Source organism: Hippocampus bargibanti, linkage group LG22 (assembly GCF_051943395.1).
Source record: "Hippocampus bargibanti isolate YZ-2025 linkage group LG22, ASM5194339v1, whole genome shotgun sequence".
Taxonomy (NCBI): domain Eukaryota; kingdom Metazoa; phylum Chordata; class Actinopteri; order Syngnathiformes; family Syngnathidae; genus Hippocampus; species Hippocampus bargibanti.
The window spans coordinates 7077180-7103177 of NC_142755.1; the positions used below are offsets into that span (position 1 = coordinate 7077180).

At 44.0% G+C, this 25998-nt stretch overlaps 3 protein-coding genes across 7 annotated transcripts; 2 read left to right on the forward strand and 1 right to left on the reverse strand.

Annotated features, from left to right (window-relative positions):
- Positions 1-89: 89 nt before the first annotated feature.
- On the reverse strand, positions 90-6681 carry ssbp1 (single-stranded DNA binding protein 1). 5 transcript variants are annotated; one of them, XM_088988591.1, is made up of 8 exons: positions 6543-6681; positions 5303-5392; positions 4295-4360; positions 4057-4114; positions 3674-3814; positions 1236-1323; positions 1072-1160; positions 90-984 (listed from the first exon to the last, which is right to left on the reverse strand). In XM_088988591.1, exons 3-8 carry the CDS (start codon positions 4316-4318, stop codon positions 941-943), a joined length of 444 nt encoding a protein of 147 aa, XP_088844717.1. In that variant the 5' UTR covers positions 4319-4360; positions 5303-5392; positions 6543-6681; the 3' UTR covers positions 90-940. The 5 variants fall into 5 exon arrangements, with proteins under 5 accessions (XP_088844717.1, XP_088844716.1, XP_088844714.1 ...); XM_088988590.1 differs by having other exon boundaries at positions 5303-5395; positions 6543-6679; XM_088988588.1 differs by having other exon boundaries at positions 5303-5395; positions 6507-6646.
- On the forward strand, positions 5404-10600 carry LOC148881849 (laminin subunit beta-1 variant-like). Its single transcript, XM_088988592.1, has 3 exons — positions 5404-5528; positions 6524-6699; positions 9397-10600. The coding sequence occupies exons 1-3, from the start codon at positions 5495-5497 to the stop codon at positions 9562-9564; spliced, it is 378 nt and encodes a 125-aa protein (XP_088844718.1). The 5' UTR covers positions 5404-5494; the 3' UTR covers positions 9565-10600.
- A 12892-nt stretch (positions 10601-23492) lies between these two features.
- LOC148881850 (tetraspanin-8-like) lies at positions 23493-25361 on the forward strand. The gene is made up of 5 exons (XM_088988585.1): positions 23493-23651; positions 23726-23839; positions 24841-24879; positions 24969-25052; positions 25132-25361. The coding sequence occupies exons 1-5, from the start codon at positions 23568-23570 to the stop codon at positions 25267-25269; spliced, it is 459 nt and encodes a 152-aa protein (XP_088844711.1). The 5' UTR covers positions 23493-23567; the 3' UTR covers positions 25270-25361.
- The last annotated feature ends 637 nt before the right edge of the window (positions 25362-25998 follow it).

The following is a 25998-nucleotide window of genomic DNA, read 5'->3' on the forward strand; positions in this document are numbered from 1 at the left end:
AAAATAAAAAAACTCGGGTGTTTCACGGCAAACAAATATACCCCGACATCGATTAAAATTAACATCACGAAAAAAAAAATCTGATTCGATTTGATAGTTAACAGATATTTTATTTTTTTCCATCTCCGGTTAAATTACAGATGCGCATGCGGGTGTCAAATCGGGTTTCCGTAGTGAACGCGAATTGATTTTGACCGACAACCCAAACAACCAATGAGAAGCGACTTCAAGCCCCAACTCGTCCAATCAACTAAGGCCAAGAATCCCAGCAGCCACGATAGCCCGCCTGTAAACAATCGTTAAATTGTCACTTTCAAATGACAACTAGTCCAAAAAACGTTTTAGTTTAACGTTTTAATTCTACTTTGACATTTGGCTATTTCAATGATGTTTTTTGTCACCGTGGGCGACATCGTGAAATAACGTCATAAACGCCCAAAATGTTGACTTCCAACGTTTTGTCATGGTGAGTGAAAGCAGCCAATTTCGAAGGAAATGCGACACAAACAGCTGCAAGCTGAGAATGAAACACGAAAACGGGCGTGTGCTTAGAATGTTTCAATAATAATTTATAGTCAGTTTTTAGCCAACTCTAAATCACAAGAAATACAACGGGTCATTTTTTACTTCTATACAATGTGACAGGGACACTTGGTCTTACCACTTTGGAGGGAAAAGGTATCCTTGAGACATTTTGTACACAAACTACATTGCAAAAATCAATGCAAGGATTGTGTGATCCATTTGGAGAACCGACCGGATGACTTTCCCCCGCAAGTAGAAGGCACCGCAGTCGACACGCATTTTGTGTGGATTCAAATTGCGTCGTCAAAACAATCCGTGACTGTAGCGCCTGGGTCCTTTTCGGTACACACTCAGCAGTGTATATATAATGAACAAAACAAAAAAAGTGGGAGGAGGGTCCAGAACAGCGAGGCCTTCATGTTCTGTCGCGAACATTGTCGCTCAGGAAGATGATGTTGTCTAAGAAAACAGGTCATTTTTATGTTATTTTATTTTATTTTGCCATGTGGGCTCACGGGATTCACTTTCATTGTTGCTCTTCCAAACCTGCGATGATGGTCGTGGCCTGCCGTCTCACTTGGTTCTTGTCCACATACTCACCGTAATCCAACTTCCCCTCCACAAGAATCCTGGCCCTGCGTGATGCAACTCGGGGGTGTTAAGCGGAGTGAGCAAATAGACGATTCGCAGTCACTTTGAGTAGTTCATACCCTTTTTTGACGTACTGGTAGGCCACGTCCCTCAAACCCGGTTTGAAGACCGACACGCGGTGCCATGTTGTCTTTTGGCTGATGTCACCTATCAAGACAAAACAAGATTGAAATGTGATTGAAATTTTTTTTATATATACACCAGATTTGCCTATTCTACCATGTCATAGAATAAAGTCAATTGGATTAAATGTAACACCTCTCCTTCAATTAAAGGACAACCGACATCACTTTTTTGTTTCCTAGCTGACATCAGAAAAACGTTTTATAAAATACCCAAAACACGCAGGCTGATATTTTTAGTCAAATGAAAATCACCAATAAAAATGACTGAAAGTGTCAAAAAAAATACAGTAAAGTCTCGTTATATCGATATCGGATATATCGATAGTCCCGGTTATATCGATACTCTTTCTATGCACGCACTGAGAAAATTACATGCAAACAGGGTCGGATATATCGATAGTCCCGGTTATATCGATATTTTTTCGGACTCCCTTGAATATCGATATAACGAGACTTTACTGTACTTCAAAATGAACACGGAAATGGTCAGTTTCAGAAGGTCCCGCCCCCTTGTTCGTGACGTCACGCCAAGACGTCTTGCCTTGCTCGAGAATCAAAACAATGGCTTCAGATTCGGACAAGATGCTTTCTTGTTACTCATCCAGTTATGAATATGATTCAAATAGTTCTGAAGAGGAAAGCATACATGTTTGCAATCGATTAAAGAAGTCATTCCGTGTCATTTTGAGGCATCTGGACTGAAATGGGAGCGTCCCAGAAAATGCTCAAAATGGCACCCAAACTCCGTTGGAAATGGGCTGATTTGTCTCTTTGGAATTTGTGTCAACTAGTATCAAATAGTAGTCTTGGTGCAACACACAATGATTCAACATCGCGTTATTTATATGTTTTCCTTCTAATTTCGGCATCAACACAAAGTTTTCAGACCAAACAAACTACCCAGAATGCATTGTGTATCGCTTTCCCGGTAAGTGACAATACCTACGGTGACATCACGGTAGGTATCGTCGCCAACTCAAAAACAAGACTTCCTGAATATTCAGCGAGAGTCTTAAAACGTAAAATATAGATGCTATATGCGGTGGAATCTTTGTAAAATACACTCAGTAGAAGTCATTTGAAGTGATTTTACAAATTATGGACACAACTTGTCCGGAGGCTTCGTTTGTCCTATAGGTGATGATAATAATAATAATAAATAATTTTATTTATAAGCGCCTATCAAAGCTCTTGAGGACAATGTTAACAGCAGATGGCCCAATATTACAGATCCCAATATGGCCTTACATTTTCGCCTTTCCATAGCATATAAATTAGCCTATCCACGAGCACCCTCTATAGGGGAGATAGTCCACTTGCAGTTAGCCAAGGGCAAAGAGACATACAGTGAGACCTCAACTTACGAACTTAATTGGTTCCCAGACAGAGTGTGTAAGGCGAAAAGTGTGTATCTCAAAAAGAAATTTCCCATAGGAAACCATTAAAATGGGAATAATCCGTTCCCGGGTTTCCATAAAATATACTTTTCAACTAAATAAGCCTTAAAACTACACACAACATACCTTAATCTATGTATAATAAATGTGCTATTGTATTGCAATGAAAGAAATACACTGCATTGTATCATAAAGTCATTTTATTTACTTTTGTGATGGTCATTTATGGCTTGATGGAATGGCATTGGAGGTCAAAGGTCAAAGGGAATTGCATAAGGACTGTAATTAAAGAAATAAACTGCTGCAAAATAAAGTTTTATTGACCTTTTTGATGGTCGTTGATGGCTTATGGAAGGAAAGTCACCTTCCATAAGGACTGTTGGTAACTTAACCTCTGGTGCTGTTCGGTCGTGTGCTTCCGCCGAAGATCACTCCGCCAGCCGTAGTGGGTGTGTATTATGAAAATAGTGCTTAATATAAGGTTTAATTTTCAGAAATTTGACGTTTGTAAGACGAAAAGTTTGTAAGTTAAGGTGTTTGTAAGTTTAGGTCTCACTGAATTCTAATTATATATATATATATATACACACACACACAGTAAAGTCTCGTTATATCGATATTGGATATATCGATAGTCCCGGTTATATCGATACTATTTCTCCACTGTGAGACTAATAAAGGCATATCCAATCCAATCCAATGCACGCACTGAGAAAATTACATGCAAACAGGGTCGGATATTGGATTGGATTGGATATGCCTTTATTAGTCTCACAGTGGAGAAATGTACATTAATATATCGATATATATCGATAGTCCCGGTTATATCGATATTTTTTCGGACTCCCTTGAATATCGATATAACGAGACTTTACTGTGTGTGTATATATATATTATGTATAAGATTTATGCCATTTCGAAGCGAGTGTGTGCAATCTCTAGCCAAATGTCAACCATCGACGCCGGTTTGAATACCTGACGAGGCGGTCTCGCCTTCCCCGGAGCGCCACATTTCATTAGTGGCCAAGGAGAAGATGGTGACAGGGTTACGGCCATCCACTTGTCTCATCACGGGCTCCTGGCCCACTCGGCCCAACAACTGGACACGATTTATTGCTGCCGGAATAAAGAAGAAACGGTGGATTCTGATGACTTACAGGTGCTTAGACAGTATCGCCCTTTATTTTAGAGTTACATAGTTCTCATTCAACACCTCCAATGGGGCCACAAGCTGCTGCTTGTAAGGGGGGGGGGGGTCTTTTAGCGTTTTTTTTCCGACCCCGTGTATGTCGCTTTGTATGGAGCTATTCTAAAAGTAGGTTACAAATGAAGTTGAGAAATGAATAGTGTCCACTCACATCTTTCCAGGATGAGGCTGGAGTCAGTTGTGTTGTTTCTAATGAACTGCCTGAGCACCTGGAAAATGACGGGGATTTATTTAGCACATTAACTTTCAATGTATTTTTTTTCCATCTTTACGGAGATTTGTTGATTTGAAACAACCAAACGTCTAAAAATAAACATTGGCCCGTGTAAACGAGCAGCGTTGCAATATATCGGTCAATCGATCGTACAATTCTTAGTTTGCCGACCCACCTGTGCTGAAGCTCTTCTCCACATGTTCTCGACGTTTCCAAAAAGTGAATGTAGTACTGTGAAAACCTACAAATGAAAAAATAGTGTAAAATAGCTAAATGTTAGATATACGTTTTTCCCAAACCCAAATAAAACAGGCGATGTTTCATGTGGTCGATTCCATCACGTGTACTATGCGGGGGGTAACCGCGGTCTCCAAGTACAAGTTTCAAAATGTACGCTCGTGTTGGACTTTTACGTCCTTTATAATACTGCGGCTTGCTATTCCCTAAACCGGCAATAAACTTCTGCGCACAAAACGTATCAAAAAGAGACAAGTACAAGTTCGAAACTTACCGAGTTAACCTCACGCTTCTTCCTGTCCGTCAGCTAAAAAAGTCCCCTTCCACCGGAAACTGAGCGCTCAGCAAACATAAGGCCCGCTTTCACGCGCAGTCAATTTAGGAAAAAATATTAGAAAATGTAAATACAGCTGATATTATGATACATTAACTGGGCTGACAAAACTACGTTTTTAATCAATAAACAAAATGTATTTTTAAACTGACAGCTCTTTTTAATTTTACAAGATGTAAGTGTCCCTTCCGAGTAATCCTCATTCGCGTCGCGAGGGGTGCTGGAGCCTACCCCGGCCGTCGTCGGTACTCGGCTGGGGACACCCTGAATCGCTTGCCAGCCAATCGCGGGGCACACAGAGACAACCAAATTTGCACACACACTCACAGGGATAATTTCGAGTGTTCAATAAGCCTGCCATGCTTGTTTTTGGAATGTGGGAGGAAACCAGAAGACCAGGAGAAAACCCACGCGGGCAAACTCCACATAGGGAAGTCGCACTTGGTTTTGAACTCACGACTTTTGCACTGTGAAGCAGGCGTGCTAACTACTCGATACCGAGCTGCCCACTTCATTTGTAGTGATCACGCAAAAAAAAAAAATGTTGGCAGTGGTGAGGTCCAGTTTTCCCAATTGTAACACATTTTGACCAAAAGGGGGCGCATCACTGACATTTGGGAGGAGCTGTTGGTCGCGGGATGTGGACTCCAAGGAAAACTCCCACGCCTCAGATTTTTTTCTGTGCTCACACACACGTACAAACTTCTAGAGAGAGAGAGACACACACACACACACACACACACACACACACAGAAAAAGATACAGGAGCCATCAAGACTGTGGACAGGGTGTCGGAGCTCCGACATGTTGCTGCTTATCCCAATTTGGACAACCTTTGGTGAGTTTAATGGGGAAAACATAAGTGGTGGATGGTCTGTGGGGGGTAAATGTCATGTTTTGTTCATCGTTGCCAAAAAAGGAAACAACAACATGGCTTTTAATGGAAGCCACATGCCAGCTATTACTTGTCATTACAGTAGCTTAGGTTTAAAGGGCAACCGACGTCACTTTTTTGTCTTTTAATTGACACCAGAAAAACGTTTGATAGCATCTAAAATACCCAAAACACGCAGTATGATATTTTTAGTCAAATGCAAAACACCAATAAAAATGACTTATAGTGTTCAAAATCTGCAAAAAAAATTGAGCTGCGAATTGGGCATTTTCAGAAAGTCCCTCCCCCAGTTCGTGACGTCACACCAAGATGTCTTGCATTGCTGGAGAATCCAAACAATGGCTTCAGATTCGGAGAATATGCTTTCTTGTTACACATCCAGTTATGAATGTGATTCAAATAGTTCTGAAGAGGAAAGCATACATGTTTGCAATCGATTAAATAATTTATTCCATGCCATTTTGAGGCAACATTGGGGCAACAATGGATCACCAGAAAAGAGGCACAAAACGGCTACCTCCAGTGGCCACCTTCGCTTCCACAGGGTGATAAATTCCTTATATGGAGCTTGGACTCCCTCTTCTGGCGGCTTTTGGGTGCAACACGGTTCTCAGACCAAACATGTACAGCAAAATACATTGACGTGATGGAAGGACGCTACAATGCGTCTTTTTTTACGGTCAGGGGGCGGTCCTTTCATGACGTCACGTACGGACTCGTCACCAACTCAAAAACAAGACTTCCTGAATATTCAGAGCGAGTCTTAAAACATAAAATCTAGCTATATGCGGTGGAATCTTATTAAAATACACCCAGTAGAAGTCATTTGAAGCCATTTTACAAATTATGGACACAACTTGTCCGGAGACGTCGGCTGTCCTTTAAGTGAGCTGGATGTGTGTGAGGATGATGATGGGTTACCCTCTCCTCCTTTTTAGCGGCATTGTGGTGTCCCACCTGGACGCAGGCCCCCGAGTTGGCCGATGTATGCAGGGAGGGCAGTTGCTACCCTGCCACGGGGGATCTGCTGATTGGACGCGCTCACAAGCTCAACGCGTCGTCCACATGCGGCCTGCGTGGAGGCGAAACCTTCTGCATCGTGGGACACCTAGAGGTAAGTAGATTTGGATGAAAATGGAGATGCGTGAATGACTTATTGTTACAATGTCGGGACATCGCAACCCCATAAAACTATAGCGAGAATTCCGAGGCTGAGAAATGTGTGTAGGAGGTTGATTTATGGTTTGAGAAGCTACCCTTTTATCATTCCCCCCCCCCCCCCCCCAGCATTGACATCTGAACTTAAATTTGAGAGAAACTACAGATAATCCTCTACTTGCGAACACTCGCATTACGAACAACGGTACATACGAGCATTTTTGTCGTAACATATGAAGTATTCTGTCCTGGTGTCAAAGTCAAGGCCCGGGGGCCAAATCCAGTCCGCCCCATCATTTTTTTTCGGCCCGCAAAAGCATTTCAAACTTGTGAAATTCCATGATGCTTGTTAAAATCGGAACCAAAATGTCATACTTTTGGATGTAAACCACAATAACAGTCATTCTTGACTTCAGATTTGAAAACTAGTTATTCATTAATTAGTTGTGCGTTCTATATATAATATGCGGAGGTGATTAAACATTCAAATGGCTTTCCAAAATTCATAACGGCCCTTGAGAGGAAACCAGAACTACAATGGGGCCCGCGGCAAAAAATGACTTTCACACCCCTGTTATAGAGCATCTATTTTATTAAATGTTTATTTTTCAGTACAAACCAATACAGGTTACTTATACAAGCCTTTAACATACTTATAAACTTTAAACATACTTACATAAGCTTTAAACATACATTCCATACAAAATATAACACTGAAGCAACTTGCGAACAAATTCACCTTACAAACGAACGTTCAGAACGTATCTCGTTCGTAAGTTGGGGAGTGTTTGTATTTTACTTTTAATGCCCTCGAGCGGCCAAATCGAGTAGCATAGCCATTCGAATATACAGTAAAGTCTCGTTATATCGATATTCAAGGGAGTCCGAAAAAATATCGATATAACCGGGACTATCGATATATCCAACCCTGTTTGCATGTAATTTTCTCCATGCGTGCATAGAAATAGTATCGATATAACCGGGACTATCGATATATCCGATATCGATATAACGAGACTTTACTGTATATCGAAGTGTGAGCCAAACACTGCTTCTGTCTCTGTAATTGTACAGACGCTCCATTTTACAAATTATGGACACAAGTTGTCCGGAGACGTCGGTTGTCCTTTAAGATGATATTCGATCACAATGGCTACGCGCACTGTGTCAAATTCGCTTTGGTGACGAGTGGGAGTGAAGACATTCTCACGTGGACAATAAAAAGCTTTATGTGGAGGCACACATGTTGGCTTGTATCCGTCAAAGCGTCATTTGTGTCCTTTTGGAGTTTCACGCACAGTGGGGTGTCTTTGTGCTTCAGCATGAGTACAGTCTGTGCGTTAAAACGAGAGCTACTGGTAACTCTTTTCACTTTTTAACACAGACACACAACAGGCTGACGTGATAAGGTAAACGTCGTTAATTTACTTTGTTGACGTTAGGCAGCCCCGATACGCTGCAGCTGTGTTTGGGAAGAATTGTGAAACGTGTACCAGAGGTCACACACGAGTATCTTTCCAATATGGCTGGGGGACATGTGTCACACTTGCTGGAATTTACCCATCAAGCGTCTTCTGAACTAAGATGCGATGCACTCGAGTGTTGCGATTATTAACTCATTCACTGCAAGATGATGTGAAAAAAAATGTGTCCACTCCAGTGCCAGGGTTTTTGTCATTTTCACTCAAATTGCAGGACCCGCACAGAATGTTGAGTTTTAGGACTACATAAACATTCAATATAGCGTTAGAAACCTTACACTATCTTTTTCATCAGAATAAGAGTTAATTCCTAAGTTACATGGGTCTGGAGTTATCTGAGCTTGAAATGGGGGCGGCTGTCCACATTACAATACATACATATTGATTTATACAGACGCAGACGCTCCCCACCTTATGAACGAGATTCGTTCCGAGCGGTTGTTCGTAAGGTGAATTTGTTCGTAAGTTGCTTAGTGCTATATTTTGTATGGAATGTGTGTTTAAGTCCAACACTGTACAGGGAAGTATAAAAAAAGACATTCTAACAGTTGCACAATAAATTCACACATACTGTAGTACAACGACATATTACATGCCAGCAGCCATTACTTTTTGTGATGCATCGCGTCCTCCTGGAGCGTCAACAAGGAAGAGGGATTTCCTCTCTGCCCACATACTCTATCGTAAGCGATCTCGGCAGATCGGGGCTTGAACTCGTTGGCAAGACTTTAGCATAGCGTTGATTGGCCAGCCTGGGTGTCCGTCGCGTAAACATCCAGCCCCTGAAACTTCAGTGTTCGTGCGTGTTTGTGAAGCAGAGTACGCAGTCAATCGCAAGCAAGCAAAATCTAACTTACAGCATCTCTGTCCGAACATACCAGCAAAAATGTTTGTATGTACTGTTATTGGTAACTCGAATGTTCGTAAGTTGGGGAGCATCTTTAACAACAGCTGAAACCTTAACAAAGCGCTAACATGGACAAAATGCAAATGTTGCCCCCTCATGGAAAACATTGCCAGAGGTCTGACCAGCGCTGTACCGACATCCCCCGGAAGAAAACCCGAACAAATTCCGGAATGGCAGCGAATGAGTTAAATGTCAGCCTAGCGCCATCCAGCAAATAGTTTTTTTTTGACATCAGAGGTCTCTAATGGCATGATTTCACCATCAGGAGGAGACCAACTGCTTCCCCTGCGACTCCAGGCTCCCATACGACGAGGACGTTAACCCACTGAGCCATACCATTGAAAATGTGGTCACGACCTTTGCCCCCAACCGCCTCAAAACGTGGTGGCAGTCGCAAAACGGTGAGTCCGACGCGGCCGCGTCGTTCCCGTGAGAAAATGGTGGGATCACATGGGGGGGGGAGGCAATTTCGGAGTTAGGCATGCAGGCGAGAAACAGGTGTGCATGTGTTTCAAAACACACATTGGGAGGTATACAAATGAGACATACAAGGCCCCTTTGACAACATGGAAGATGTTCATCTCTTGAAGCTAAATGCATAAAATGTTGATGTTCTTTCAACATTTTCACACATGAACAAGCTTATGAACTAATTCAGAATCATATTTATTGGCAAAGTATGTCAAAAATACAACATAGAACATTCACTGCCATTCCCGAATTTGTGGTCTTCCTTGCGGGGGGTGCCGATAAAGCGCTGGTTAGATCTCTGGCAATGTTTTTCCCTTCCACGAGGGGGCAACATTTGCCTTTTGGACAGCCAACCTCACTTGCACCTCATGTTATTCCAGAACCAAATAAGCTAGAAATGAATTACCTATTAGCCATATTGCTATCTAACTAGTTAGCTAACGGTCTGTCTGGCTATCCATTAGCTATCTGTTAGCTACTTAGCTGGCTATCTATTTGCTATATATTATCTACCTAGCTGGCTATCTATTTGCTATCCATTTTCTATATATTTGCTATATAATAGCTATATGGCTAGCTAGCTAGCTATGTAGCTAGCTATTTGTTAGCTAGATGGCTATCTAGCTAGTTATCTAACTGTCTAGGTGGCTATTTAGTAGCTATCTGCAAGCTTTCTATTTAGTTACTTCCGGGTTGTAGCTGCCGCTGCTCACCCGCAGAAAAACTGATCCTGCGACTGTAAAGTAACCTTGAGAGTTTTGCAAAGCGCTTATAAATGAAATTTATTTTATTATTATTATTATTACAATTACAGATTGTATTATTCTTACTACAGTAAAGTCTCGTTATATCGATATCGGATATATCGATAGTCCCGGTTATATCGATACTATTTCTATGCACGCGGATCTATCGATAGTCCCGGTTATATCGATATTTTTTCGGACTCCCTTGAATATCGATATAACGAGACTTTACTGTATTAATATTATTACTATTATTATTAATATTATTATTATTACTATTAGTATTATTATTACTATTCATATTATTATTCTTATTATTATTATTACTATTAGTATTATTATTACTATTCGTATTATTATTCTTATTATTATTATTACAATTACAGATTGTATTATTCTTACTATTAATATTATTACTATTATTATTAATATTATTATTATTACTATTAGTATTATTATTACTATTCTTATTATTCTTATTCTTATTATTATTATTACTATTATTATTACAATTACAGATTGTATTATTCTTACTATTAATATTATTACTATTATTATTCCTATTATTATTGTTATTATTATTACTATTGTGGGGGGGGGGGGGGGGGGGGGGGGGGGGGGGGGGGGGGGGGGGGGGGGGGGGGGGGGGGGGGGGGGGGGGGGGGGGGGGGGGGGGGGGGGGGGGGGGGGGGGGGGGGGGGGGGGGGGGGGGGGGGGGGGGGGGGGGGGGGGGGGGGGGGGGGGGGGGGGGGGGGGGGGGGGGGGGGGGGGGGGGGGGGGGGGGGGGGGGGGGGGTTTTTTTTTTTTTTTTTTTTTTTTTTTTTTTTTTTTTTTTTTTTTTTTTTTTAAAATTTTTTTTTTGGTTTCCGTTTGGCACGGCCCCTTTCGTAAGGAAATTGAAAAAATTAAAAACCCTTTTTTCAAAGATAAAGCTTTTTGCCCCTTTTAAAATTTCAAATGTTTAAAAAAAAAAAATTTTACTTTTTAACCCTTAAAAAAAAATTTTTTTGGGAAAATTTTTTTCCCCCCAAAAAAGGGGGGAAAAAAGGGGGGGAACTCCCGGGAAAAACCCCCCCAAGGCTTTTTTTGGGTTTTTTAAAAATTTTTTTTGGCCTTTTGGGTCCAAAAATTTTGGGCCCCTTTAAAAAAACTATAAAAAAAAATTTTTTTCCCTTGCCGGGGAAACCCAAAGGACTTCCCCCCAAAAAAAAAAAACCCTTCTTAAATTTCCCAGCTGTTTTTTAAAAAATTTTTTTTGGGGGCCCCTTTTAAAACCCAATGGAAGTTTTTTCCAATTTTAAAAAATTAAACCCAAACAACTTTTTGGGGCATTTTTTAAAGGGCCTTTTGGGGAAAAAAAACCCCAAATAATTGGGCAATTGGGAAAAAGTTTTGGAAATTTGGGGGGGGGGGGTTTAAAATAAAATTGGGAAAATTTAGGGTTTTTTAATTTACTTTTTGGCTCAAATTACAAATAAATTTAAATTTTTTTGGTTTTCGGGGGAACCCGGGGGTTTTGGGGCTTTTTTCCCGCCCCAAACCGGGCCCCTTTTTCCCCCCGGGGTCATTTCCCGGGGTTGGGTTGGGGTTTTGGGAACTTGGGTCAGTAAACCCCCCTTTTAAAAATTTTAGTGGGGGGTTTTTTGGGGGGTTTAAATTTCCCCCAAAAGGCCAGGCCGGCCCTAACGTTGTTTTTTTGGGGGGCCTTTTCCCTGTTTCCCAAAAAAAAGGGTTTTTTTTTTTAAATCCCGAAAGGTTTGGGCCCCAAATTTCCCCCCGGAATTTTTTAAAAACCCTTTTTTATAAAAAGGGAAAAAAGGGGTTTTTTTTGGGTTTTTGGGTTAAAGGGTCTTAAATTTTAAATTTAAAAGGGGTTTTTTAAAATTTTTTTCATTTTTAAATAAGGAAAAATTTTTTTTGCCGGGAAGCCCAAAAGGGGTTTTTCCCAAAGGGTTTTTTCAAAAAAAAAAAAAATTTCCTTTTTTTTTTCCCTTTTTTCCCGGGCTTTTTCAAAGGCCTTTGGGTTTGGGCTTTTGGGTCAAAACCGGGCCCCGAAAAAAAAAAAATAAAACGGGGCCTTTTTTTGGGGGGTTTTTTTTTGGGGCCCTTAAACCCTTTTGGGGAAAGGGCAAAAAAATTAAAATTGGGTTTGGAAAACCCTTTTTTTTAAACCCCAAAAGTTTTAAATTTTAAATTAAAAACCCGAGAATTTTTTCCAGCCCCCAAAAAAAGAAAAAAATAAAAAACGGGATTTTGGGGGGGGGGGCGCCGCTTTTTTGGGGAAAAATTTTATTTTAAACCCAAAACCCCAAAAAAAATTTGGGAAAATTTTTTCCCTTTTTTTTGGGGGGAAATCCCAAAAAAACCGGGGGCCACCCCCCTTAAAAAAGGGGGGTTTTGGTTTTTGGGGAAAATTTGGGGTTTATTTAGGGACCGGGAAAGGAAACCCCCTTTTAGGGGGTCCTTTGGGTTTTTTTTAAACCCAAAAAACCCTTTTTGGGTTTTTTGGGGAAAATTTGGGGTGAACCCTAATCCCAAAAAATTTTTTTATAAGGGGCCCTCCGGGGTCCCAATAGGGTGTTAAAAAAATTTATTTTCAAACCCAAACCTAAAGGGGGGGGGGGGCCCTTTTTTTTTGGGGGGCCCACACTTTGGAAAAAACAAATTTAAATTAAAAATTTACCTTTTTTCCCGGGGCTCCCTTTTAAATTTTTCAAAAGGGTTCAAAAAGTTTTTCCCTCAAATTTTTAAAGATTTGGGGGCGGCCCTTTTCTTTTTTATTTGGTTTTCCCCGGGGTTTAAGGCCCCCGCCCCGGGCCCGCCCCTTTTTCCCCCGAAAAATTTTCCCAAAAGGGACCTTTTTTAAAGGGGGAAAAAGGATTTTTTGGATGTCCCCAATAAAAGCTCTTGGAATTTTAAACCCGGGTTTCAATGGGTTTAATTTAAAAATTTTAAATTTCCCTTTAAAACCGGTTTTCAAACAAGGCCCGGGGGAAAAACCCCCCAAACTATTTTTTTCCCCAAAAAAAGAAAAACAAAAGGTTTTTGGGAGTTTTTAAAATAGAAAATTTTTTTTTTGGGGGGAAATAATTTTTTTTTCTTGGGTTTTTTTGGGTTATTTTAAATTTTTTGGGGCCTTTTTCCGGCCCTAAAAAAAAAGTTTTAAATTTGTGACCCCTTTTTTTAGGGAAAATTTTTTTTAAAAAGGAGGGGAATTCCCAAAATGTAGTTTTAAAAAAAAAATCAAAAAAGTTTTTTAAAAAAAAAAATTTTTTCCCAAAAACCTTTAAAATTTTTAAATTTAAGTAAAAATCTAAAAAAAAAAGAAAAATAAAGGTTTTTGGTTTTTAAAGTAGATTTTTAATGGGGGAATTTTTTAAGGCCCCAAAAAGGGCCATCCCCTTTTTGCCCCAAAAAAAGTTTTAAACTTTAAATTTTTTTTTTTTTTTTTGATTTAAAATAGCTTTTTTATTCCCCCGGGAACAAAAAGCCCGGGTCCCCCCCAAAAAAGGTAAAAAAAAAACCCCCCCCCAATCAAATTTTTTCGGGGGAAAAAAATTTTTGGGGATCTTTCGGAAAAATTTGGCGGGAAAATAAATTTTTTTTTTTAAAAAGGGGGGGAAAACCGGCCCCAATTTTTCGGGCCCCAAAAAAAGAATATGGGAAAAAATAATTTTTTTAAAAAAAAATTTTATTTTTTAAAAAATTATTTAAAATTTTTTTAAAAAAAAGGGTTTAAAATTTAATAAGGGAAATGGGGGAAAAGGCCCCAAAAATTTTTGCCAAACAAAAAAGAAAATTTACAAAAATAGCAAATTTAAATGGGAAAAACATTAAAATCGTAATTAAAAAAAAACATTTTTTTTTTTTTTTGGGGGCCAAAAGGGGGCCCCGGGTTTAAGGGGCCCCCCGGGGAAAAAGAAAAAAAAAAAATAAAAAAATTTGTTTGTTTTAAAATGGGAGGGTTTTTTTGGCGAAGTTTTGCCAAATTTGGCTAAAAAGGGCCCCATCGGGGGAAAAAATCGAAGGTTAACCTAAAACCCGAATGGATGAAAAAAATTTTTTTTTTTTTTTTTTATAAAATTTAAAGCGCTTTAAAACCCCCCAAAGCCAAAAAACAAAATGCCCTAAAAAGGGCTCCCGTGGGCTGTAATAAAACAGCTAATGGCTAAGGGGGGATTTCCGAAAAGCCAAAAATTTTGGGTTTTAAGGGGTTTTAAAAGGGAGAAGGTTAAAGGGGAAAGGCCCAATTTTTAAAAAATTAATAAAATAATAAAATTAAAACTAAAGGAAAAAAGTCAGAAGGTGGGGTAGTTAGCAATGGCCAGCTAAAAAAAAAAAAGGGAAAAAAGAGGGTTGGTCCGTTAAAGTTTAAAAAACCCTTTAGGCCCCCCCTAATTTAAATTTCCCGGGGGCGCCCCGGGCCGGCCCAGGGTACCCAAAATATAATTTTGGGGGGAAAATTTGGAAACAAATGCATAGTTGCCGCCAAATACAAAAATGGGCCGGCCGGGTTTCCCCGGCGAGAAGCTTTGGGGGTCTCTGATTGAAAAAGGTGACCCGGTTTTCCCCCTTAAAAAAAAATTTTTTTCCCTGGGGGGAAAATAAAAGGAGAAGCTAAAAAAGGGTTTGCCCCTTTGGGGGGCCCCCCATGCCCAAAGAAAGGAACCCCCATTTTAAAACCCGGGCCCCGGGGAAAAGGGGGAAAAAATTTTTTCCGTGGCCCATTAAATAAAGTCTTTGGGAATTTTAAGGGTGGGCCCGTTTGGCCCCCAAAGGGTTTGGGGCCCGGGGTTTACCCGGGTCCCCGGCTTTTCCCCCCTAAACCCTTCAAATTTTTCGTCCGCCCAAACCCCTGAAAACCTTTTAACACCCTTTCCCTTTTCCCCCCCGGGGGGGGGCCCGGGGCCCCCCGGCCCGGGTTTTTTCAAAACCCGGGGGCCCCCTTTTTTCCCCCCAGCCCGGAAATTTTTTGGGGTTTTAACCCCCTTTTTTTCCCCCGGGGCCAAAATTTTTCGTAAACCCTATTTTTTTCCTTTAAAAAACTTCCCTTAAATTTTTCCGATTCCTTTTAAATTTTTAAAAAACCCGGGGAAAAATTTGGGGAAGGCCCAAAAAAATTTTAATTTCCCCTTTAAAATTTCAAATAAACCTTTAATAAACCCATTTTAAAAATTTGGTTTTTTTAAAAAAAGGCCCTTTTTTAAAGTTTTTTTAAATCCCCCCAAACGAATAAAAAATTTTAAAATTTTTTTAAAGGGATTTCTTTTTTAAACAACTTTTCCCCAAACCCTTTTTGGGGAAATTTTTTTAATATTATGTAAAATTATTTTTGGAAAGGTTTTTTTTATTTTTTTAAAAAAAATTTTTGGGTTTTTTAAATTTTGTGGGGAAAAAAGGGGAGGTTATCCTTTAGTTTAGGTTTTTTGATAAAATTTTTTTTTCCCCCATTTTTTGTCCCCTGAAAAAACCCCAAATTTTTGAAGGGACGCCCCCAAAATTGGTTTATTTGGAAAAACCTCTCCCGCCCTGAAAACCCAAAAAAATAAAGGGTTTTTTTTAAAAAAATTTTCCCAGGGGGAAAAAACCTTTGGGTTTTTATTTTTACCCCTTTTTTTTTTTTTAAAACGTTTTTCCATTAAATTAAAAAAATTTAAAAAAAGGGGGTACCGGGGGTTTCCCATTACCTTTCACCATTTCCCATGGGTGGGGTTCAAGAATTGCAAACCAAACCGGCGTTGGAGGCAATTGGGGAGCTCAGAAGGGTTGGGCCCGGTACCAAGACTTTGACCACCGGAACCAATGGAAGCTGTTAATTTCAGAGTAACCCCGACATAATAAGTCCAGGCTTCTCAGCCGTTGCCTCCTGCCTTTGACCAATCCAATTTTATTCATGGCATTTTCATTGGCCTTCCTCCATGGCTCATACCTATTACAAGGTCCACCAAAGCCTTAATTCCTTAGATGGGTAATCCAGAAGTTTTCAGTGAGGACCAGGCAAACCAGTTGGAGCACTGCCAGGAGCGACAAATGATGTGGAACCCCTTTGGGTGAAAATCCTACCAAATTTTAGAAAAACCCAATTGGCCCTTGGGAATTGTGGTTTGGACAGGACACCATGAACGAACCAAATCCTCAGCAAATAGCAATTCCACGGACCTGGGCACCTGGAATCGGGACCTACTCCGGCAAAGCTAAAGACCGGAAGGATTTATCGGCACCAAGCCCAGAATTGGACAATCAAAACGAATTGGATAAAGTGGATCTGTCAAATCTGAGCCAAAAGGTGGAAACCTCGGAGGCAACTTTTCCGGACTCGAACAAGTTGCTTTGGTCCTTTAAGTGGGGCCAGGGTCAATGCCCACCTCTCAGGGTTTGGGTTGGATAAGAACGGGCCCCCCTTTGGGAATTGTCAAGGCCTTGGAACCCCATTCGTGAATAGTTGTAAGAAATTTAGTGGGGGTGGCAACTTCCAGGAGGGAGTAATCACGGTGCATCAATTTTTTGGGGCAAATTGGGAAAAAAAGTTTTTTTCGGTTGGGGGCCACAATCAGCAAGGGAGGCCAAGGTGAAGAAGGGTTTGGATCTCAAACCAGGCAAAGGCATAAGCAAAAATAAATTTTAAAAAATACAATTTATAGGAGGGCTTTTTTACCCCCCCGTCATTTAAAGGTTTGAACTGGCAACGCAAGGCCTATTCCCATGGGCAGTAACATCCAGCCCTTGAATCCCAGTAGAAATTGGGCTGAAGTTAAGGGAATAAGGTTAAATAAACATTTCACCAACCCTAATGGCTGCGGGATGAAACCCCAGGTGAATAAAAAGGCTTCATAATAAGGGTCCCATTGATTGAGCGAATTGCCTTTGTTGTCCACCTCGGGCCAAACCTGGGACGGAAAGGGCGAAGGCCTTGGTTGGAGACTGCTCAACCGCCTAATGGAAACAACACCAAACTTGGACTTGCCCCAGGTGACCCCCAGTTGGGGGTATGTTTGTGCAACCTTCTTCAGGGGACTCAACGCTCCTCGGGACGTTTGGTTCCACGGGGCCTGTGCAACTAATGGGCCTCCTACCAAAGGTAGGCAACAACTCGGAGGTGGCCATGGAACAACTCAAAGGGGAACGAGGCCCAATAAAAAAAACACCCGGCATAATAGCTTAATATTACCCTTGCCTTGGCCCGAAAAGGAGTTTAAGGGGTGAAGGCAAACTGGAGCAGGTGGAGGTCTGAGGAGGAAAGGGGGACTGCTGGGGGAAGGGCGGTCTGAAAACCGGGTATGGTAAAGGAAACAAAATCAAGGTAATTGGGCACCCGGCTCAATTTACAGGCCCCAAATCCCACGCCCCCAATTGGGAAATTCCACGAGGCCACCGGAAATTGGGCTAAACAAGGAGTTCAGAGCTAAGACCCCCGGCTTTTATGAATTTGCCACAAGGTCTCTCTCAGACCTTTGTAAAAAGGAAGGAGGTTCCCAAAAAGCACTCCAACCAATGGGATTTAGACGCCAGTTGCCTTCCGTAGTCAACGGCAGGCCAAAACCCTGAACCCAAACCTGGGTAAAAAAATCGGGGCCACTACCAATTTTGGGTCTTTGTAATTTTCCTGTTGTTTTTTTTAAAGCCAAAAAATGTTTTAAGAGTTAAAACAGATTGTGGTTTTGGTTTTCCTTTTAAAATTTAAAAGACAATTGCCCCTTTTTGTAGGCGTCCGTTATTTTTACAATCACCAAAGGTTGATTAAAAACTTTTAACAAAAAGTTTAAGTTTTAGAGGTGGAATCTGAACCAAAAACTTTCCCTGAAAACAAAATTAAATTACTTTTTATTCCCCCAAATAAAAGCAGAAATTTGGTTGTTTTATAATCGTTGGGTTTTTTTTAAATGTTTACCCGAAATTTGAGATTTACCTTTAAGGAGATTAAAAAAAAAAAATTCAAAAACCTAATTCTTTTGCTGAAAAACACATGGATTCATTCCTGGGTTTTCCGGGTTTTCCCGGGAAGGTCAAGTCAAAAGGAGGGTAGGGGGGAACTCTCGAATTGGGCGCCCGGGTCCCCACTTAGGGTCCCGGGGAAAAGGGGCGGGGCTTCCATGGGGCAACACGGACAACCCCCTAAAGTGCCGGACCCGTGGAGGTCCGCGTGGACCCACCGGGCAGTTGGCGAACGTAGGCCCAATCCCTTGACTGCGGGACTTGCCAGCTTGTCACGTTGGGGAGGTTTTGGGAAGAAAGGGGGGGGGGGGGGGGGGGGGGGGGGGGGGGGGGGGGGGGGGGGGGGGGGGGGGGGGGGGGGGGGGGGGGGGGGGGGGGGGGGGGGGGGGGGGGGGGGGGGGGGGGGGGGGGGGGGGGGGGGGGGGGGGGGGGGGGGGGGGGGGGGGGGGGGGGGGGGGGGGGGGGGGGGGGGGGGGGGGGGGGGGGGGGGGGGGGGGGGGGGGGGGGGGGGGGGGGGGGGGGGGGGGGGGGGGGGGGGGGGGGGGGGGGGGGGGGGGGGGGGGGGGGGGGGGGGGGGGGGGGGGGGGGGGGGGGGGGGGGGGGGGGGGGGGGGGGGGGGGGGGGGGGGGGGGGGGGGGGGGGGGGGGGGGGGGGGGGGGGGGGGGGGGGGGGGGGGGGGGGGGGGGGGGGGGGGGGGGGGGGGGGGGGGGGGGGGGGGGGGGGGGGGGGGGGGGGGGGGGGGGGGGGGGGGGGGGGGGGGGGGGGGGGGGGGGGGGGGGGGGGGGGGGGGGGGGGGGGGTGGGGGGGGGGGGGGGGGGGGGGGGGGGGGGGGGGGGGGGGGGGGGGGGGGGGGGGGGGGGGGGGGGGGGGGGGGGGGGGGGGGGGGGGGGGGGGGGGGGGGGGGGGGGGGGGGGGGGGGGGGGGGGGGGGGGGGGGGGGGGGGGGGGGGGGGGGGGGGGGGGGGGGGGGGGGGGGGGGGGGGGGGGGGGGGGGGGGGGGGGGGGGGGGGGGGGGGGGGGGGGGGGGGGGGGGGGGGGGGGGGGGGGGGGGGGGGGGGGGGGGGGGGGGGGGGGGGGGGGGGGGGGGGGGGGGGGGGGGGGGGGGGGGGGGGGGGGGGGGGGGGGGGGGGGGGGGGGGGGGGGGGGGGGGGGGGGGGGGGGGGGGGGGGGGGGGGGGGGGGGGGGGGGGGGGGGGGGGGGGGGGGGGGGGGGGGGGGGGGGGGGGGGGGGGGGGGGGGGGGGGGGGGGGGGGGGGGGGGGGGGGGGGGGGGGGGGGGGGGGGGGGGGGGGGGGGGGGGGGGGGGGGGGGGGGGGGGGGGGGGGGGGGGGGGGGGGGGGGGGGGGGGGGGGGGGGGGGGGGGGGGGGGGGGGGGGGGGGGGGGGGGGGGGGGGGGGGGGGGGGGGGGGGGGGGGGGGGGGGGGGGGGGGGGGGGGGGGGGGGGGGGGGGGGGGGGGGGGGGGGGGGGGGGGGGGGGGGGGGGGGGGGGGGGGGGGGGGGGGGGGGGGGGGGGGGGGGGGGGGGGGGGGGGGGGGGGGGGGTAAAATTGGGGCCAAACCTTTTGTTCTGGTTTGCCTCTTGCTTAGTCCTTGGTAAATTTTTTAGTTCATATTTGGGCATAACCCCCCTTCGTAAAAGTTCTAAAACAGCGGAAATTCTTAGTTTCATCGTATAACCGGGCAAAATTCGGGTTTAGGTTAAACTAACGACGGACGGTTCCTCTTATTTAAAAAAAATATTAAAAACGAAATTCGCCCTTGAAAGGAAACCGCCCTTGTCATGAAAGGCAAAAAATTTAAATTTTTTCCGTAATTCCGTTTTGGGGAAGAAAACAAACGGCCCCTTGTCGGGTGGAAGACCCGAAAACAAAATAAGTTCCTGTTTTGTCTTTAAACTTTCTTTGTTTTAAGTTTTTAAAAATTTGTTTTGCATATTTGACCTTTTTCCAATAAGGATTTTGCCATTGCATTTAATTTCAAATCTATTTTAAAAAAAAAAAATTATAATTTTTTAATATTAAACCTTTTTCCTGGAAAAAAGGCATTGCAATGTTTCAATTCTTAACAAAAAAAAAAAATGTAAATAATTTCAAAATCCCACAAGACTTATTTACAGTAACCCCCTTTTTTTATTAAAAGGACCAGCTAAAAAATCCCAAGTAAGGTTATGTAAAATAATTTTTTAATAATTAAAACACAAAAGCAAAGACAAAACCAAGGATTTAAATAAATCTTTTTTTAACCATTCAATAGAAAGATTAAACTCAGCAAAAAGTTAAAGATGTTTGCGTTAGCACGCAGTTCAAAGCAATAAATAGATTTAAACTAGTAGCTAAAAATAGTAATAGATAGCTTTTGACATAGCTACTTTCTAGTCAATAGCTAATAATAGCAAATAATTTTAATTGTATTTTATTTATTTGATACATTTTTCTGGTCCCTTCCAAGCAGGAAGCAAGTGGCCATATTTGGAGGGGTATATTGGGAAAGGGCCCCCCCGGCCCTTTCCGGCCCCCCCCCGAAGGGCTATTGCGCGGAGACTTGGGAGGCCCCCGCCTTTCCTGCCAAACCCCGGACCGCTCTTCTCAAAAGACCTGAAAGTCAACCTGCGCGGCGGCTTTCGGTCCAATTTTTCTTCCGGTGGTTCCAAAACTTTCCGCTCCCCAATTCTGCGCATTGGCCTGTCGCTCAAGTTTCTTCCGTAGTCCTTCCCGAAATTTGGTTTCGAACTGCCGTTTCGTTTCACCTCCCTTCAAAGCTCCTTTTTCTCAAATTAATTGTCTCCGAATTCGGGGTCCCGTTTTCCAACCTTTCCAATGGGAAGTTCTTTTGGTCAAATAAAAAAATAAAATTTTTTACCCAATTGAATTTGAACAATGAAAACGTTGTTTTTTTAGTAATTTTGGAATAACCTTTTCTTTTTGAAGGGGTTTGAAATGAAAATTGTGGTAATTGGGTTTTTTTGGGAATTGACTGTGTGGCTTGAAGGGGTCTATAACACTTGGAGGGAGTCCTTTGGATGCCAGGTCCATGAACATGGGTGGTTTTCGCCGATGGCAGACCGACTTTTTGCCAAAAGCCAGAAAAACTAAATTCAACTCTTTTTTTTTTTTTCTGCATTTCCGTTTCGGCTTTTTCGGAAACCCATTTTGAGGATACTTATTCAAACTTTTTTTGTAAAAAAAATGTTTGGCCGAAGGCGCCTTTGTGGAGGGTAAAGGTTCAAGTTAAACTCCTTGAATTAGGGAATAGTAATTAGACGGATCCTGGGAGGACAGGCAATAATACTCCCTGATGTATCCCACCGGTCTTAAAGGACAACCGATACTTTTTTGAAGCACCAGAAAAAGTTTTATAGCCTAAAATACCCAAAACACCAGTTAATTTTTTTTAAACAAAACACCAAAAAAAGTTAAAGGTTCCAAAATTCCAAAAAAAGAGTGGAATTTTTTCAAAAGCCCCCCCATTTTGACTAGCCAAATCTTGCATTTTGGTCAAAAATGGCTTTTCGGAAATTGCCTTTTGACCGTTAAAAAGTTCAAATGTTTGAAACAAACAAATGTTTGAATCGAAAAGCTTTTTTGGGCCATTTTAGGAAATTGGGGAAATTTTCAAAAAAAAAAGGGCACAAAAGGCATTTGGGCCATGCCACAGGGAAAATTCTTAAAGGGGAGCCCCTTTTGGCGGCTTTTGGGGCAACCGGGTCCCCAACCAAACCTGAAAATCTTATGGGGGACGCCCTTTTCCGGGTTGGGTGGCCCGGAGTCCAGGACCCACCAACTCAAAAAAACATTCCTGAATGGCTGGTCTTAAAAGGTAAAATGGCTTGCGGTGGAATCTTTTAAAAAACCTCAAAACATTTGAAGCCATTTTAAAAAGGAAAACTTTCCGGGGATCCTTTTTTATACGCCCCTGGGGCCTTGAAAAATAAAAATTCCGCACCACTGCGCGCACTTAAATTTGGGGGGGGGGGGGGGCCGGTTTAAAGTCAATTTGGGACCTCACCACTTTTGAAGGTTTGGCGTAAATATGTCCCCAATTTAGGGGCTCTCCTCCCTTTTTGTAGGGTCACACCTTCCACTGGCCGTAACAGTCCCAGGTAGCGGTCGGCGGGTTGTTCCAGTCACACCTCCGTTCCCGAGGAGGGTCGCGCCCGGGCCCGTCCGCGTCGGGTGGGCCGTCACCTTGGCGTTCCCCGTGGGAGTTCGGCGCCCCCGCCGACCCGGCCGTACGTGGTGGCCGCCCCTGTTCCCTTGCCCGGAGCAAAACGGCGGCGCCGCGCCCCTTGTGGTGGTCCGGCTCGTAATTGCTCCCGGAACCCAACGGCGGTGCTTTGGGAAGGGTCCCTGGGCGGTCTGGCCCAATGGAGCCTCCGTGATCAATAACCTTTCTTTATAAGCCCCAAAACCGGTCCCAATCCGGAACCTTTTTTTCTCTACACCACCAATCCACTTCAAACCCAAGTAATTAAATAAGAAATTACCTTTTTTCTGTTAGGGGAACGTCCGGTATAATTATAATGGATAGGAGTTAGCTCTTTTCTGTCCCTGTACTTTCTATAAATATTAGCTTGGCTATCGTTAGTTAGCTACGTTCTACCTTTTGGTTACTTCCTTATAAGCTGGGCGGTGGCTCCGTGTCACCCCAAAAAAATGATTTTCGGTAAAGTGACCTTGGGTTTTGGGCGCTTAAAAGAAAAATTATTGGATGTAAAGTAAAATTTAGAGTGAAGGTAGAATAATATAATAAGTAGCTAAGGAAAGCTAAAATAGCCAGCTTGCCTAAAGGAACTATTTATCAAGCCACCAACACCATGAAAGGTAAATAAAACCACTTTTTAACGACATTTATTTCTTTAAAAAACCATCAAAATTTAATAAAAAATTATTTTTGTAGTTTTAAAAATTAAAAAAAAAATTTTTATACCTAAGGTTAATTATTTTTGGTTTTAGGGAAATTATTTTTGGGAAAATTTTATTAAACCTTTGGGGAACCAATTAATTTTAAGCCAATGGAAATAATTTAAAATAAATTTTAAATTCACCTTGTCTTTAAAAATTTTATTTGTTGCATTTATTTATTTTAAAAAATGTGAGAAGGCGGGTTACCCAAAAATTTATTTGGCCTAAATAATTTGGAAAAAAAATCGTTTTAAAAAAATAATACTACCAGATAGCCATCTAACAGCCAGCCAGCTAACAGCTAGCCATCTAGCTAATGGATAGCTAATACAACATCATTTGTTGTTGTTGTTTTTTTTTTTTCGGGCGCTCTCGCAGGTGGAGGGCGTCATGGCCGAGCGCTTCCGACATCTGCTGCCGCTCGACCAGTCGGACAAAAAGACCAAGGAGATCGCCGACGCCCTTCAGGAAACGGTGAGGTCGTCCTCGTTGGGCGTGCGGCCTGCGAATGGGACACGAGCTAACTTCCCGTGCGTGCGTGCGAGCAGATGCGGTGTTGCGGCATCTTCGGCTACGACGACTGGCGGCAGAACATCCCGGACTCGTGTTTGTGTGACCCAGGGGCTCGCGTGGAAGGCGAATGTCAACTCGTCGACTACAATGTGAGAAGTGGGCATGAAGGCCACATTAATTATAATAATAATAATAATAATAATAATAATTATTATTATTATACATTTCATTTCTAAGCGCCTTTCAAAACTCAAGGTCACTTTACAGTCACAAGACGCACAGTCGCAGGATAGCTACCTAGCTAATAGATAGCCAGCTAACAAGCTAGCTAGCTAATAAATAGCTAGCTGGATAGATAGCTAGACAGCTAATAGATAGCCAGCTAACTAGCTAGCTAATAATAATACATTTCATTTCTTAGTGCCTCTCTCAAGGTCACTTTATAGTCACGGGATGAAGTTTTTCTGTGGGTGAGCAGCGGCAGCCACCGGCGCCAGCATTCGCTCAACCCGGAATTACTCAAATAGATAAAAAGTTAGCTAGCTAATAGATAACTAATAGCTAGCTAGTTAGATAGCAAATAGCTCGTGATTAGTTAGCAAATTGCTAGCTAGATAAGTAGCCAGCCATCTAGTTAGATAGCAAAAAGATGGCTAGCTAGGTAACCAGCTAATAGATATCTAACAGCCAATAGCTAGCTAGATAGCCAACATGTTTCCCGACTCAATTCGCTAGCTAGCCATATAGCAAATAGATAGCCAGCTAGATAGCCGATAGCCAGCAAGCTAGATAGCTAATATATAGCCAGCTATTAGCTTTCCAGCTAGGCGGATAGATAGCTAATAGACAGCCAGCTAGATAGCTAATAGATAGCCAGCCGAATATACAGAAAATAGCCAATACATAGCTAGCTGGATAGATAGCTAACAGATAGCCAGCTAGAACGCTAATAGATAGCCAGCTAACTAGCTAGTTTACTAGATATCGAATAGATAGCTAGCTAGCTGGATAGATAGCCAGCTAGATAGCGAATATATAGTCAGCTATTAGCTTTCCAGCTAGGCGGGTAGATAGCTAATAGACAGCTAGCTAGATAGCTAGAAAAAAAAAAAGAAAAATTGACTGACGTGTTGTGTGGGCGCGTTTTCAGCTGATGATGCTCCAGATGAGGAAGTCCGTCTTCCGCCAGGTGAGTTTAGTCCGCCGCGTCGCCCGCCGGCGTCGCCCACCGGCGTCACCCGCCAGTTCCACCGTGACAATTTTTGCCGTCTCGCGCAGCCATGTTTCCCCATCATCGTCCACTACGTCCTGCTGGCCTTTGACATCACCATGGGCATCGCCCTCGTCTTGGCCCTCCTGGCGGTAAGGAGCGTTTGGGGGAGGTCTCCTGGGGCACCTTGACACCGGCGGTGACCCGGTTCTTTGTTCCCCCCTAAAACAGCTGCTGGGCATGACTCTGTCGTCCGTCCTCATCCACCAGCTGCGGGCAGGCAGACGTCCGACCGTCGCCTTTGTGCCCGCCATCTTCAAGCCGGCGCCCCCCATGTACCAGGAGCTGCAAAACGCGCCCGTTTATTAGGGGGCAAACCCGGCGCGCTTTGACCAGTAAACGCGCCCGTTCCATTTTTTTTTTCTTCGAATAAAGATCTTCCAGTCAAGATATGAAAGGTTTCTTCAGTCGTCATGTGTACTTCTTTGAAGGTGTCGGACGTTTGGCTTCTTAATCCAAGAAACTTCGTCAGCAAACTAAAGTCTTACTGGTAGTATCGGCCCTATATATACAGTGAGACCTCAATTTACAAACTTTTCGTCTTACAAACGTCAAATTTCTGAAAATTAAACCTTATAATAAGCACTATTTTCATAATACACACCCACCACGGCTGGCGGAGTGATCTTCGGCGGAAGCACACGACCGAACAGCACCAGAGGTTAAGTTAGCAACAGTCCTTATGGAAGGTGACTCTCCTTCCATAAGCCATCGACGACCATCAAAAAGGTCAATAAAACTTTATTTTACAGCACAGTTTATTTCTGTAATTACAGTCATGTAATGCCTCTCTTTCCAAACTGCAATTCCCTTTGACCTTCGACCTGCAACGCCATGCCATCAATTACCATCACAAATGCAAATAAAGTTATTTTACACAGTAATTTCACAGCCTAATGTAATGTGCCTCTCTTTCCAAACAGCAATTCCCTTTGACCTTCGACCTGCAACGCCATGCCATCAAGCCATAAATGACCATCACAAATGTAAATAAAGTGACTTTATGGTACAATGCAGTGTATTTCTTTCATTACAATA

Bases quoted from the DNA above. Each gene is read 5' to 3' on its own strand.
- LOC148881850 (XM_088988585.1), top strand. From the start codon at position 23,568: ATGGCCGAGCGCTTCCGACATCTGCTGCCGCTCGACCAGTCGGACAAA. The intron at 23,652-23,725 runs GTGAGGTCGTCC...GCGTGCGAGCAG, and splicing joins CCGACGCCCTTCAGGAAACG to ATGCGGTGTTGCGGCATCTT. The intron at 25,053-25,131 runs GTAAGGAGCGTT...CCCCTAAAACAG, and splicing joins TCGTCTTGGCCCTCCTGGCG to CTGCTGGGCATGACTCTGTC.
- LOC148881849 (XM_088988592.1), top strand. From the start codon at position 5,495: ATGTTGCTGCTTATCCCAATTTGGACAACCTTTG. The intron at 5,529-6,523 runs GTGAGTTTAATG...CCTCCTTTTTAG, and splicing joins CCCAATTTGGACAACCTTTG to CGGCATTGTGGTGTCCCACC. The intron at 6,700-9,396 runs GTAAGTAGATTT...TTTCACCATCAG, and splicing joins GCATCGTGGGACACCTAGAG to GAGGAGACCAACTGCTTCCC.
- ssbp1 (XM_088988591.1), bottom strand. From the start codon at position 4,318: ATGTGGAGAAGAGCTTCAGCACAG. The intron at 1,324-3,673 runs GTATTCAAACCG...TTGTCTTGATAG, and splicing joins AGGCGAGACCGCCTCGTCAG to GTGACATCAGCCAAAAGACA. The intron at 985-1,071 runs GTTTGGAAGAGC...CTGTTTTCTTAG, and splicing joins GGCCACGACCATCATCGCAG to ACAACATCATCTTCCTGAGC.